At 44.7% G+C, this 16065-nt stretch overlaps 1 protein-coding gene across 4 annotated transcripts in view; it reads right to left on the reverse strand.

Moving 5' to 3' along the window:
- NUMB (NUMB, endocytic adaptor protein) overlaps nucleotides 1-16065 on the reverse strand; it is a 54380-nt gene that overhangs the window by 26221 nt on the left and 12094 nt on the right. For all 4 annotated transcript variants that reach the window (XM_019551223.1, XM_019551221.1, XM_019551222.1 and 1 more), the window contains exon 2: nucleotides 2405-2479. In XM_019551223.1, coding sequence (XP_019406768.1) covers nucleotides 2405-2479 — 75 coding nt within the window. The remainder of the gene's footprint in view (nucleotides 1-2404; nucleotides 2480-16065) is intronic.

Raw genomic sequence — 16065 nt, forward strand, 5'->3', positions numbered from 1 at the left:
TAGATAAATGTGAAAAATAAAACCCAAAAGACATGCAATTAACTCTAGTGACGTGCTCCAAATAAACCTTTGATCCGATGGAGTTTCATCACTTTAAAAAAACTGCGCAAGGTATGCTCAGTAATTTAAGGCATCTACTTAGTAAGCAGCAGTGAGAATTTGGTAGTTTCTCAGCCCCAAGTTGGCAAAGTCAGCTTGAAGACAGCAGCTAGTAAAACCATAAGCTAGTGTCCAACTTGCATAAGATTCCAAATTCATTCCTCAAAAACCTTCTTTAGCTTCTAATAAATCAGAAAAGCTACTGGTTAACAGTGAAATGGGCAGCTGGGTGTCTGTCAACAGTTTAGCTATAGGGTATAGAACTGATGGAACTAGGGGGAAGAGAAGACTGGAGGAGATTTGCTAACAGTCATCAAATACCTGAAGGGTGGCTACAAAGAGGATGGAAATGGGCTTTGCTCTGTGACCATATGGGACAGGACTAAGAGCAATGGCCTCAAGTTGCACCAGAGGAAATTTAGGTTAGAGTTAGGAAGACTTTTGACTAAAAGGATAGTCAAGCATAGGAACAGGCTACAGAAGAGTGGTAGAATTTCCATCCCCGGAAATTTTCAAGAGTACGTTACAGAGATAACCTCATGAAATCCCTTCCAGCCCTATTCTCCTATGATCTTAATATCTTGCATTGCCTACAGGCAACACAAGGCTTTAACTTTCGTTCAAGTGAAATTTGAAGTTTGAAATGATAGTTCAAGCAAACCAGTATCAGATCTCTAGACTTACTTGGAATGCAAAGCAACTATGCCCTAAGCTTAAAGTACTTTTAATGTTTCACTATTTATTGATTTAACTACGCTTAAATGGCCTGTGAGAGTCAGGTTTGAAAAAAAATGCTAACAAAGCAGAAATATTCCACTCTAGATAATTCCCCCTCTTAAGGAGAGAACAAGAGCAAGAACAAACTACATGACAGATGTTAGCCATGTCACTTAACATACCAACGGAAGGTGCTTTGAAACTATAGTGAGGAGGTCAGTTTAAAGACCTACAGAGATCAGGACAAGAGAAAAATGGATGCAAATTGATAATACTGTCAGTCACTACACTTGACTTTTAGCTACACAGAAAACTAAATCCAACAAAAGCACATAGTGGCTCATTATCTGTTGCCTGCTACCAAGAGTAATAACCACTCACTGTTATACTGAATAAAAACAGATGAGGTGGAGCTTTAAAACATGTTGCTACAGATTGGTTGAGGAAGACAACAATTAAAAGACTCAGTCTTTAAATCAAAGCACTGAAGTCAATTCAAAAACTTGAAAGCACATGAGGAAAAAAGTCTATAATCTTCTGTGCTAAACAGAGAAGGAAACAAAGGATTTAGTCAGAACCCATGAAATCTGGTATTATAACAAGCAGTAAATGTGACAACAACAATAACAATAGTAAAGAGGTCTGGTGGCAGACTTAAGTTTGCAGAAGTCACAGCAAAGATGCTTGCAAAACTAATTTTGCAGCAACACTAAATAGAAGGGCCACCTTCATCACTGAAGAGTTTATACAGCTACAGAGTACAGAAGAAAGAACAAGAACTGTAGTTCTGTATCCATCACGCTTAGGATTGTTTCTCTAATGAATTATTTCATTATTCTTCCTTCTGTTGGCTTTAAGATCTTTGAAGCCCCCGATTCCTTGAAAAATGGGCCACCAACTATTTGGAGCTTGTTATTTCTGCAGGATTTTGTGGTAATAACTACAGGAAACAGATAATAAGATGTCCTAAAAGCAAGCTACAGGAGTCAAAAGCATTTTAAATGAGTGCGGTTTTCAGGAACAAACATTCACAGAAGCCAAACTAAGAGCAGCCCATCATACTGACACCAGAATCAGGCCACTTGGAGCAGATGCAAGCTTAGCATGCATACAGCAATGCTACTGTTCTAAGTTGCGTAGGAAAAGCAGCCCAAACACCAACTATTAATGCTGAGTGTAAAAGAGTAAATTAAGTTGCCTGCTTCAGTGGCAGACTCAAGAGGGAGAGATCTTTCCTTATATTTAGCTAACAGGAGTTAAATAAAATCTCTTGTGACACTAATTCTCTGGAAGGTCACAGCATCTCCATTTTTCTCTATAACTTCTTTGCAACCTTCTAGCTACTACAAGTAGGATGAATGGGTTGGGTTTGTTTTTTTTGTTTTTTTTAACTCTCTCCCTCTCTCATCCCCAGATTAGCATGTGCCTCTGTAATCATATGCAGTGTTCTTTTAAATGAGCCAACTGTTTGCTTAACCCAAGGTCAAAAGTGCAGTCTGAAAACTGAAACATTACTGCAGGAACAGCAACATTTGGTATAACATGCACAGCCCACCAGCTAACATCTTGATGAAACAACCATACATACAGATTTCAATCTCTTCACAGCATCTTCACAGATATGCATTCCTCTGGACTCATCCACTTCCACATGGCCCAAGTACTGCAGAGAAGAAAAAAAAGAATTTGTGGCAGCCTCTTTGAATAGTCATATACTTGAAAAGTGAGTAATCCACAGATCATTCCAGTCCAGGCAGGATGCTGGACATTAGCAGGAGTACAAATGATCCAGAAAAATGTTGTCTGGGTACTGCTAGACAACGCACGCAAAACAGGAGTCAGATGTTTTAAGTGGGCGTCTGTGCCAGACCCATACTGGATTATGCTTTTGAGACGATCCAACACACAATAGGCAGACATCTATTAAACTCAAACCATGTCAAAAGATTCTTCCACCAACAGTAAAGCAGGGTACTTTAAAGGACTTAACATTGCCACAGCAATAGGAGTATAAGCAGCCCCCTCAGATATGAAAGGGAGGCTAAGTGCATTCCAGTAGCCAAAGCCAAAAGGTTTGAAAGCAGTACATCTGAACTGAAAAAAAAAAGTAAATAATTTGATTAATTAGTAGAGGATACAAGAATGCTGTGTTGTCTGATGTTATTAGTCATGCTTCATACAGAATGCTGATGGACCAAATCAAGAATGGGAATCCAATCCACTAAACTCTTTACAGTGGCAAGCAATCCCAGAGCCAGAGCATTTACAGTCTGAAAAGTCAGGCACGAGAGTGAGGGATAGGCATAAACATACCCTAATATTGTTAGCTCTGGATGTATGTGATGCCATGGCCCATAGTTAGATTACTCTTTCAAAGGAATAATTCTGTCCCATTTAAAATAGAATATTAAATGCTTTCTTTGAAGTCACTTGTATTTTTGCATAACAAGATAGGAATTGGGCACTGAAAAAAATGCTGTAAGGAATACAAGTCATTAAGCAGGCAGCTACAACAGAACACATTCAACTCTAGGGAATTCAGTATTTTAAATTTCAATTAAAGACTACCCCTAGATTAAATTGTATTGAGAAGTTCCACATGATTGCTGTGTCAAAATACCATGCTCTAGATATAATTAAAATGAGGATTTAACAAGCTTTTAATATCCAAATGTCCCAAACAATGCTGTCAACTCTTGATATTTGGCACACTAAAAATCTGGAGGTCCTGAAGGCACTTGGATTGTGAAGATCTCAGAAGAAAGTTGCTAGCCCTCATAGTTGGGGAACAGCTTGAGCAATGTGACCCAATTACATCTTAGGGCACAGGTGGGCAAACCACAGCCCCCGGGCCAGCTCTGTCTGGCCTGCAGCGGATCCTCATTCCCGCCTGGTCCAGGCACTGTCCTGCTGAGGCACATCCTGCTGCCCCCTGAGCACGCAGCTGGGCTGGGGTGGCTCAATGGACTGCCTGTCTAGGCAGACCAGGTGGCGGCAGCTTCTTCCATCTGCCGCTGGCCCCAGCCCCATGGTACCAGTGGGGACCTGCGCTGCATAGCCCCAACTCCACGCCTGCTCTGGACTTGCCTGCTCACACTAAACAGCAGCACCACCACCACCACTGCCAGCTGGGCAGAAAACGTTTGCTCAGTGTGGACAAAAAGCGGCCCCTCCCCCTCCCCACCACCTGGCGCTCCCTGCTACAGCTGCCTGGAGCCCATGCTGGGCTGCCCTGTGGCTCTGCTGCTGTCACTGCTGCATCTGGCATCGGTGGCAGTGCAGACGAGCCACAGGACAACCCAGATGTGGGCTCTGGGCAGCTGTAGCAGGGAGCACCTGGCAGCGGTGAGGAGGAGGGGCTGCTTTCCCCACCGCTGTTTAGCCTAAGCAGGTGAGTCCAGAGCAGGCACAGGGGTCAGGGCCGTGCAGCGTGGATCCCAGCTGATCCACTCCCACTGGGGCGAGTCTGGAGCACGCGTGGGGCGGGCTGCATGCTGCTGGCAGTGGCAGGGAAGTACCGCAGGGCACATGGGCTCTGAGCTGTTTTGGGGTGGGGGCAGGTGCTGACCAGCTTAGAGGGATGTGTAGGGGGTCCCATGCATACCCCACCATACTCCCCCAGAAGCCCCACAACCATACCCTCCCCTCACATGATCACACACACCTCACAAACACTGCATCCACCCACACCCTCCCCCATACTCCTAACAACCCTCACCACACACGTTCCACACGCCTCTGGGGGGAGCCCTGCTCACTGCTATATGCACACATCTCACCGCACACTTGCACCCATACCCCACACACACCCAGCCACCCTTCCCCTCTATACCCCCCACAGACCCCATGCCCACCCATCTCCACACACACCCCAACATCTGCCCACAGCCCCACACAACCCCAGATCTACCCACAGCCCCACAATATAAGACTAAGGCTTCATTTTGAACTATTATGCAATCACCTCTATATACGCAATAAATGCCCAAATCAGGACAATTTTTCCCCCAAATAAAATTAAAACATGTTCTTGTGGATGCTTGATTTTTAGTATATAATTTTTTTTCCCATTCCAAATGGAGTACTTCTGGGCTGAAGAGAGGGACTTCCAATGGCAAAGGTCAGCGGGTGGGGACTTCCAGTCCCAAGATGGTGACCAGGGGGCAGGATACCTGTCAAGGGACAGAGCTACCCTTGAGGCCCTCGCCAGCTTGCCAAAGCTCATTCAGCAGCCCTCCAGCCAAAATAATTGTCCACCCCGTTTTAGAGACTCAAAGCAAAGAGCAAATAAAAGAATGAACATTTAAGTGATTTTAATGATACCTGCATGAGTACTCATGATTTATTTTTAAATGCTTGTGCTGCCGGTATTGCAACCACGCTTCTTTGTTGGCTTTTCTGGATACATGGGTGAGATTGTTCCTTCTCCATTAAGCTTTTAGTCAGAGAGTGTAGTATGTGTCTGTATTTCATGTCACACCCCACAACAGACTGCCCAAATTTTAATATATGGCCAAGCCTCCATTCAATGCAAGATGGTCTAATTTTCAGCAAGACTTAAAAGAAAGAAAGAAAGAAAACCTCCAGCTCTGTCTCTGCTGCTATAAGCATGAATTTCAGCAGCAGTTTTCAAAGGCACTTCCACCCCCAATGAATGAGACATTATTCTCTATCAAGTGCATCTACCCGCAGCAGAAGAGCACAAGCCAGACTGCACTGGACATCAATCAGCTCTGAATTATAAAAGAAGTCACACAGCTGTGGCTCACTTCTAATACGCTGGGGACAGAAGGTACTTTGTCTACACTTGCACTTTGAGATTTCTGGATGAAAGACATTAAGTGTATTCTTCCCTCCACACCATCCTGGCAGATGCTAGAAGTTAGCAGCCTAATGACTTAGAATTGCAGTGTTCATGTAATTTTTTCTGCAGTTTCTGTTAATCTCTACAGAATCAGCAATCTTTTTTAAAAGGATTTATTTTTGTTTGCTGATGTACCCAGAATGGCACTGCCCTGTTACCTCAGCCTTGCTGAAAACATTTCCCAGCCCAGCAGCAGGTTCAACCCATTCATTCATCACAATTTTTTCTTATTTCTCTCCCTGCAGAAATTAAAATGTGGTATTCTCTTCAAACAGAAAAGAGGGTCCATATACTTAACCAGTGTTATATAATTTAACCAGTGTTACAAGTTTCTTTACATTTCAGCTGATTAAACTGCTATGGAGTCATAAAGCCTGTATATTTATGATTCTTAGTCTCTAAGAAACCGAAGACTGAAAAAAAAAACAAGTCCAAATCTGAGAGGAAAGAGTCAACGTTACTGTGTACGTATGCAATGTCAGATGCACTTGCTAATGAAGCACATGATCCTTCCAGACTCCTCTGTTTCAGGTTTTGATGGAAAATCTGCAACTGCTAATTAGGTTAAAGATACAGCTTTCTCTTTAAAGCTTGAGGTAAAAGTTAATCTACCAAATTCAGCACTGAATGAAAGGCAACTTCAATGAATCCTATGTTGGCAGCACTGCAGCAATATACTGAGTTAGAACCAAATTTAAAGGGCCAACACAAGAGCCCTACAGTTCTCTGCACAATCTTTCATTGTCCCTGAAAATAGCCCTTCTGTGAAACACAAAAGGAAGGAGAAATTCCCTTACATTGCGAAGCCCACTGGCAGGGACTTGTCACTTATCGGCAAAAAAACTCCATGCACACCTATTGTACTATGTAACCAAGAACACTGCTCCATTGAAGCCAAAGAAAACTTTCAGGAACTAAAAAACAGCACTGGATACGAAAGCTTAGTATGCATTTGTACAAACTGGGTACTTTTCTCCTTCAGACCAAAATCTTCACAGGATGAAAGATTGTGGGGGACAGTAAGGAACAAAGTCATTGATGAAAGTTGGCCATTGTTACAAAGATCACAGCTTCTAAAACCTCTGCAGAAAGCTGGAATTTTTCCAGTATTACAACGCAAATACTAAGTGTGCAGTATTGAATACATTTCCACTCAACTTCCAGGGCAACCAAAGACAGAAAATGAATAGCACCACACTATCAGCAACTTTCAGCCTTAAGGTACTCAATGGGAGATTTAACCCTTACACCGGGATTTTACCAACAACGCTTTTAAAGGAAGCTAAAATCCTTACAGAGTCCAATGGAAACAAAATATTAGGGCATTTATTACACATAACAAGACAGAACAGCACTGCCAAGGCTACCACTAAAGCACACTTCTTTCAATAATCTTGCTACATTTACGTTTTCAAATATACGTTTTCAAATATTAACATCTTCAAACATATACCATGTCTGTGGGACATGGTACCTGTTCTCCAGCAGCTGGTGGGTGAAGTCAAAATGGGTCAAGACAATGAAAACTACATACATAACTTGGTGTTGCTCATCAGATAAATCTGGGGAAAGTCAGAGACAGGCATGCTCGGGAAAGGTAGTCAGGATGCTACCATGAAAGGCTTTGGGTAAAGTCCTCCACTGCCCTCTCGGTTGAGCACATCGCCCCAGCACGTCTAAAGTTCTCCTTGACAAAATGCCCGGGGCTGAAATAGCAAACATGCTTCAGGTCATAACTGAAATGGTTGCACAGCTCAGTCAGCATCTTAAATCCCTAGCATTTCCCTCCCTGCCCCCACCAAATATTGAATTAGCTCAACTCTCAAGCTAAACAACTGGAGCTAGAGCGAGAAAGCTCCTTCACCACATTCTTTTCCGCCAAGCCTATTCAGTCAAGGGGGTTGTATTTATTCTCAATGATTTATACTGTTAGTTCTCTGAATTTCATCCTGAAGCTCTTAAATCTTCAGTGTAAGCATCTGCTGGTATGCAGTCTCCCACCATGTTTAATCTGTAGTAACAGCTTTGTTACTTCCTTGGTATACTTTGACTTGTGAGCGATAACAAACAAAGAACTGCTCAATACAGCATCCTGGGTCAACTAAGAACACCGAGATATTTTACACTGTGGAACTTCTTAGCATAGTAAGAAGCATGCTACTATTTTACCATGATTTCTTATAAAAAACAAAACAAAACAAAACAAAAAAAACCACACATTTTTCCCCATCACAGTTTGGGCCTTATTTTCTCAAAAACTGGAATACTAGCTCCTTAAATATTACCATTTGAAAGTTTAATATCTGGATAAGCTATGAGGAGCTAAAATGAAATTTTAAAAACGTTATGAATAGGGATCTAAAAATCCAGGCTGGAAACTAGAACTTCATAGCCCAGATCTGTCCCCCAGCACCATGTCATCTTGCCAACAGGGCTCCCCATGGACTCATGTGGAGTCCTGCAGGCCATAACCTGCACACCAGGTTAGGTGTGCAAGGGCAGCACAGGGCCGTAGACCCAATCCTGGCTTACAGGGGCCAAGTGGGGGCAGTGCGGTGCTCCAGAGCCTGATCCCAGCCAGGCAGGGACAGCGCAGTGCCCTGGGACCCAAACTGAGCACTTACTGCTCAATTCAGCCTGCAGACCAGCCCAACATCATTTGGCCTGCAGAGCCAAAACCTCAAGCACCAGTCACAGATAAAAGGCAAAAACAGTCTTAGAGCTAAAAGCACAAGGCAGAAGTCCTGTGCTCTTCTTCAACTCAGCTATTAATTAATTGACCAACATTTGTAAAATTTACATCTAAGATTTATGCCTCAAAATGTCATCACATCTGAATGTTTGTTTGCCTACCACAAACTCTTGTTCAGGCTTTTGACAATGTCTGTAAAACAGCTCTTTTTGTCCTTTTATAGCCATTTCAAAAAGGAGTTCACACTGAGGTCAACTGAGCACAATGAGAACTATATCTTATTCAGATGGGTTGCACTAACCTATCCTTGTGGTAGGTTCCCATCAGTACATGTGTCCAATATGGGCCATTTGTTTCACAGGCATGCTCAGTGTGGGCTGCATTCAAATCAGCTTCACAGTTGGTTTCTATTACTGAGCACATGCTGCTTCTGGCAGCAGTTTAATGACAGACAATATATTTAAATGAGGAGGTTTTCCTGCATGTGAATATAAGATGAGGGGCTTTTTCCCTCATGCTGATTAGGGGAAAAAAATCCTCAACTTGTATTCAAGTAAATATGGTATATTTTCCCTACAACAGACCTTTCTGACCCCAAAAAACAGCTTCTGGAATTTTGACTGAGCATTATATGTGAGAAATATGGTAAGAGCAGATTCTGCTGCTTATGGGTGAAACCAAAAATAAAATCTGAAGTGATGCACAGGGAGCACTGCAATGAGTTTCACTCCCTATCTGCTGCTACTCAGTTGCTTACTACAAAGAAAGGTTTTTCTTCTTTATTTTGCTTTTCAAAAACAAGGTGCATATTATATTCTGGCAAGAAAATATGGTACCTTTCTAGTCTTCCTGGTAATAAAGGAAGCATAAAAACAAAACACAAAGCTAATCTTAAATTTCAACTGCCAAAAGGCAAAACAATAATATACCTTGGGTTTTTTTAAATGAAAAATCAAAACACAAATAAAACAAAAAAAAATAATTGGGGGGGAGGGGACAGTCATTTTTCAGAGTTGGTTCTACATACTAAAAATCGAGACCATCCAAACAAACATTTCCAAAGGTTTCAACCTCTTTATAGTTTGGCTGTCACAAAGGAAAAAAAAGCAATACACAGACCACACCACAGAGAGATTTCAAACTGAGTAACACATTCTGAATGTCCCACATCTTACATTACATAACATAAGAAATTTTACATAAGAAATTTCATCTGGACAAGCAATTTTAAAGTAGTCTGAGGCTGAATAACCAGGGCTGCTCAACCCCCAGCTCTTGGAGCCATCATCCAGCCTGCAGAGCTCCCCACAGGTCCTCAAATTTGGTGGTGCAGGAACAGTGGCAGCATTAATCACCACCCTGCTACTGCCAAATGTCCAGACCCATGGGGAGCCCTGCGGGTGGACAACGCAACCTTGCGCGTTAGATCAGGCATGTGGGGCCAAAAGATTGACCGTCATTGCTGTAGACCAAGTGTGTCAGATACGATATGGAGGGATTATTTTTGTAGCATGGGCAAATAGTGACAACTGCTGTTTCCACAGTTAAACAGATACACATTTTAATCGCTTTTAAGCTCTCTTGCAAAGCCTTAACACTGTTTTCTCATTCAATTACAAGTGCTTCAACCTTTAAAAGCAGCATTTATTTGCTGCTCTAACTCTTAGTAGAAATGGATATTTTTTTATCACTGACATCCATAAGTTGTAAAATGGTAATTTACTCCTTTAATAGGTAAGGGTTATATATAGCACTTGCATGTATTAAAATGAAGCAATTTTAGTTAGTTAAGTTGTGCAAGTCTTCAGGCCCTGTCAGATTAGATGATAAACCTTTCCTTTATTGTTTTTAATGTAATGCAGTTTCCACAGGTTGCTGAAGAATGCAGGGCATTCTTGAATGTGGAAAAAACTGCTAATGAGCACCTCAACATGCTAGACTTCAAGCTGACTTAATTTCAAAGAGCAATTAATAGCACTATAAAAAGTCCTAAAATGAACAGCACATCGCCAAATCACATTGTGATTTAAGCTGTTTTGTGCAGACTACACTACATTTCTGATCTTAAAATGAGCAAGATGCTATTCAAGTCTTGTTCTTACTGAGAGAATAAAACTTATCCAACATTATTTAAAACGAGATTTTAAAATTAAGACATTTTAAACTAAAAAGATTTCAGTAAGCAAATTAAAGCCAAGAATGAGAGAAAGAACTAAAAAAAAAGGGGAAAAATAAAAAATAGGGGAAATACAAGAAAATGCTGCTTAACCTCATAAAATAAGATATTCATATAGAAAAAGACTGATGTGTGTGTGTTGGGGTGGGGTACAGAGCAGAAAATTAAGTAAATATAACCCCTTTAAGTCACAGCTATACCACAAATTCAAATATTTTAGAGTCATGATGACATTCATAATTGGGGTAGCTATGAGCAGGTGGGTTTTTCCATTTTGTGTGGAAAACGTGGAAAAACACACATTTTCCCTCTGAAGCAGGAAACCATGGGTTTCCCCTTGCAGGCTGGCAGAGTTCAGGGGGTGGAGGGCAATTGGAGGCAGGGCCTCCTCCTCCAGGCTGGAACTTCAGCAATGCCTCCCGGTGCCCTCCTTTCAGGCGCAGGACTCGGAGCTTGAGATTGGGGTGGTGGCAGTGTGCTGCTCATCATGCTGGGGGCCAAAGTGTAGCAGAAGGGAGCGGGCAGTCAGGGGGTGGCGATGAACAGGGGTACCTGCCACTGCAGCCCAGCTGCAGCATTACCCCAGGGCCCATACCCAGCCATCCCACTCTGTCCACTGGTCCGGCAGTGCCATGCAGGAGGGGTTAAAAGCCACTGCAAATGAACAGGAAGGGACCATCAAGCACTGGGACCTGCTGCTTCGCTGCCTCCCCTCCCACTGAAGCCATCCTGCCACCTACAGGCTCTGATCTCCTGAGACAAGTGAAGAAGCTCCACCAGGGATGAGGGCAGTGCCTGTATGCCAGGACCTGCCTCTCCAGAGGCCTCCCCCCACCACTGGTGCAGAGCACAGGGATGCCTGCCAGGCTCCGCTATTGCCTCCTGCTCCATCCAGCTCCTTGTGGCTCCTGGCTTGTCCAACAGGCTGCGCTGCTGTGGGAGGAGGCTGGCATCTGGCTGACTGGCACAACAGGTTCAAGGCATGACAGCGGTTGAGAGCACCAGGTGCAGAAGTTGCTTGGGGCCTCCTAGCAGTGGAGGACAAGCAAGGCGGCAGTGAGCACTGCCTGCAGAACCAGTGTGGAAATGCTCCTGTGTATCAGGAGAGGGGTGAGGGATGTGAGGCATGGGGCTGAGCTGAAGGGCACCAGCAGCCCTCCCTGCAACTCCATAAGTGGCCTCAGCCCATGGGGGGGGGGGTGTCATTCAGCCACCATTGGAACGGCCTCTAGTGTTGTGCACTGGGTGCCCACTCCTTCATTGGGCCTGGAGGTCCTCTCACGGATGCCCTGGGGTGAACAGGGAGGTTTACAAATGGAGGTGCAAGATGCACCTGGAGATTTTAAACAGAAAATCTTTCAGTGGTCCCTGCAACAGAGAAACTGCTCCATTACTTTCCTGCAGTCTGAAAACAGTGAAAACTAAGAGCTGACATTTTCCAGTAAATGCCTCGAGTCTATCCAGAGAAGCCATGCATTTAAAAAGCTTGAAAACCCCTAAATCATGACATTTTGAACATGCCTCTCCCTCTTCTCTCCTTTCACTTCCCCTGGAAGACATAAATAGGTTATGGAGCTTTGCTTTAGTTCTGTTCTGGTTCCATTCTGGTTTTTGAACATTCGCATCTGAAGGAAGATTTAAATCCAAAAACCTGTCCTTGATTCAGTTAAAAAAAAACCCAAACCCCAAAACCCCCCACAAAACGTAAATCCTTTTCTCAGAGTTACTTATTTATCTAGCAGTTGATGGTGTACTTGTGAAGCTCACCAGCCCATGATTTTGGATAGCTGAACAGTACCGTGACTACAAGGTATGCAAAGTACATGTTAAAACAACACAAGCAGAATCAAGACTATGGCAATAAAAAGACAATTTGCAACACAACTAGTCTGGTATTTTTTTAATGGAGACTCCTATGAAAATAAGCAAGTTGCATCAGTAGACTGGACTGGCCCTGTGACCAGTGGATCACACCACCAGACATGCTTTGTTTTATTCACTGAGGAAATGAGAATGAAAGGTGGAAGCCAGGATCAGTATTTTCCTGATGACTGGGGCTGGCTGAATAAGGCTGCATAAGGACCCCGTCACAAAGTCCTTATTTAGACAAATGTTTGCAGATGTCAGCAAGAAGCTTGAATAAGGACTACAGTACTGAAGCTACTATCGCTGACATTAGTTGAAAGATTACCATGGGTCTGGGTGGACCCATCTTCTTCCAGCCAGGAGGCAGGTCTTGGCTGGAGAATCCGGCTGTGTCAATACAAAGACCAGTTTTTGTTTCCATTTATGCAATATGTTCCATCACTTTTCATCACAGAGCCATTCTGAGCAGAAGGGATTAGATTGGTGATTCTCAACCAGGGTGCTGCAGCACTCTGGGGTGATTTGAGAGCCTTTCAAGGGTGTTGAACTGATGCATACACACAGTGCTGTTTCACTTTAATCATGGAAAAAGATAGATTGGAGGTGTTGGTTAATCAGAGAATTTTGGATTTTTAACAGCGAAAACCAGGATCCCTGGTTACGAGCAGAAATACAGGTTTTCCTATTTGCTTTGGAAAAATTAGGATTTTCCCCTTTTAAGGAGCAAAAACGTAGAAAACTGCACGTTTCCCCTTGCAGGCTGGCAGAGTTCCAGCCTGCAAGGGGCTGCTTAAGGCTGAGGGGAGTGAGAGAAGGGCAATCAGAGGCAGGGAGCAACCACATGCATGTGTGCGCAAACATGTGCATGTGGCCGGCGATACAGCCCCAGGCACCATGCTGAAGAGCAGCTCCCACAGCTGGCTGACGGTAAGTCTATGGGAGGGGGAAGGGAGCACCACAGACATGTGGGGGGTGCATAACTTGTCAGGAGACTGAGACAGTGGCTCACACCAAGCCCACTTGGTGAGGGAGGGAATGGGGCAGGGTCGGTGGCTGGGGTGCTGCACAGCCAGGACAACGCACACTGCCTCGGGCCTGGAGCTAAGGTGGGAATACATGGTTACAGAGCCCGACTGGGGAGTGGGACAGAGCCACAGGTGGCTCGTCCTGGTGGGGAGCAGCGCTCTGCTTCTGCACGCACTCTTGGAGAGAGGTCAGGTGACAGAGACAGCACATATGTGCTCCCCACCACCACCCCACCAGATTTCTGAGCCCATAGCAGAGACTCAGCAGGTCTGCAGCCTGGCTGCCAGGAGCTGCCTCCGTGGCCCAGCAGGTAGGACCTGGTGCAGGAAGCCGGAGCAGGGCAGTGAGCCTTACTGCTGATGCCACTGCCAGCCCCACACCAGCCACACTGCCATGGCCGCCAAGGTGAGGCAGTGTGCCCCCACTGTGGCAGTGCGTAGGTGGTGCCCCGCTGTGGGTGCAGAAATCTGGGGAGGCACATGCTTCCTCATGCTCCCCGATATATCCCTTCTGGCATCGTCTATGATTTGCTGCTCCCACACCCCACACATACAGCCCCCCCCCTCCCCATATACTGGGGGGGAGCTGGAGGCCCATGCTGGCAGGGCTGGGGGGGAGGCAGGGGCCTGTGGGTTGAGAATGAAGGGCATCCCCAGCTCATTGCCTCTTCCTCCGCTCCTGCCCAGGTGCTGTCATACCCCTCCCACCATCTCAGTGCCCTGAGATGCCCACGTCCAAGGCCAGCTCTGCCTGCAGGTCATGCTGGCAGAGGCAAGGCAAAAGGTTGTGGGTCACACTGGCATGGCTGTGGAGGCTGTGGCTTGGGAATGAGGGGCACTATCATATCAAGGCTGCTCAGTGCCACAAAGCAAAGGGGCGGGCACAGGACAGTTACAGCTGGACCCAAGTCTTGTGAGTGAAGGGGGCAGCAGGAGCTCTGATTTTCCATGAAAAAACGAAACAAAATTGACCGCCATAGATTTGTAGACGTTAGGGTCAGAAGGGACCTCAACAGATTATCGAGTCTGACCCCCTGCCTAGGCAGGAAAGAGTGCTGGTGTCAGATGACTGCAGCCAGATGCCTGTCCAGCCTTCTCTTAAAGACCCCCAAGGTAGGGGAGAGCACCACCTCCCTTGGAAACTCATTCTAAATTTTGGCCACCCTTACTATCAAAAAGTTTTTCCTGATATCTAGCCTAAATTCGCTGTCAGTTTGTGACCATTGTTCTTTGTTACCCCAAGAGGTGCCCTGGTGAACAGGGCCTCTCCGATCCCTTGCTGCTTCCCTCTGATGAATGTGTAGGCAGCCACAAGATCACCTCCCAGCCTTCTCTTGCAGAGGCAGAAGAGGGCCAGGTCCCTCAGTCTCTCCTCATAGGGCTTGTCCTGAAAGCCTCAGACCATACGAGCCCCCAGAGCTCTCTTCTGGACCCTCTTGAGTCTATCAACATCCTTCTTGAAGTATGGTGCCCAAAACTGGACACAGTACTCCAACTGTGGTCTGACCAATGCTGCATAGAGGGGAAGTATCACCTCCTTGATTCTATTTGCCATGCATCTGCTGATACATGACAAAGTGTGGCTAGCTTTGCTGATTATTTAGTCCCACTGACGACTCATGTTCATCTTGAAGTCCACTATGACTCCGCGATCCCCTTCCGCTTCTGTGCTGCTGAGAGAGTGACTTCCCAGCCAGTAGGTGTCCTAGATATTTTTGCACCCTAGGTGCAGCACTCTGCACTTGCCCTTGTACTGCATCTTATTGTGTACTGCCCACTTTTCTAACCTGTCCCGGTCTGCCTGCAATCATTCCCTACCCTCCTGAGTGCTCACTTCACCTCACAATTTAGTATCGTCTGCAAACTTGGAGAAAGTACACTGCACACCCACACCCAAGTCACTGATGAAGATATCAGTCTGAGGGGAATACTGTTATTGTCATGCATTCACATTTACATTAAGTAATCCAAAACATAACAACTTCACAGTGAAAGTGGCTTGTGTGCTTTTATTCTGTCCTATAGGTGATGCTCTGCAATAGATATGATTATGGACTAAGGATTAATTGTTTTTGGAGTTCCAGATTAGGTTCAATTAATTTGAATGCCTCCACAGCAACTCAACGAGGCAGAATAAAGGTGCTTTGAGTGCCTTCACTGTTTAAAGAATGGAAGACACATTTGGATTTCTTTTAACCTTAGCTTTAAATTCCTTGGCCTTGCAATGCAAGTTTTGATCATAAATCAAATATTTTTCCCGTTTGGTTTCATTTTGCTGCAGTTTTGCTTGGAAGTGTCCGTTAAATCAGTGGTTCACAACTTTTTTAGACTCGAGGCACTACTCCATAACTTTTGTGAATTAAGTGGCACCATATTTCAATAAATGAAACTCATTTATTACAGCGTCTGTCTCCTTTCAGATGGGCCAGGGAATGGCCAGACAGGGACTGAGCCTGCCTTTATCTGCTTACCTTCTGACACCTAGGTTTCTCTCTTTACACTTCCTGGCACCATGAAAAGGATCTCTCAACACTCCTAAGTACCCCAACACTCTGGTGAAGAATCACTGCTTGAAGCTGTATGCAAACACAGGACCTGAACTATCCAGGTGTGGAAAGCTCAATCC

Source organism: Crocodylus porosus, unplaced genomic scaffold, assembly GCF_001723895.1.
Source record: "Crocodylus porosus isolate Cpor-Errol unplaced genomic scaffold, CroPor_comp1, whole genome shotgun sequence".
NCBI classification, from domain to species: Eukaryota; Metazoa; Chordata; order Crocodylia; family Crocodylidae; genus Crocodylus; species Crocodylus porosus.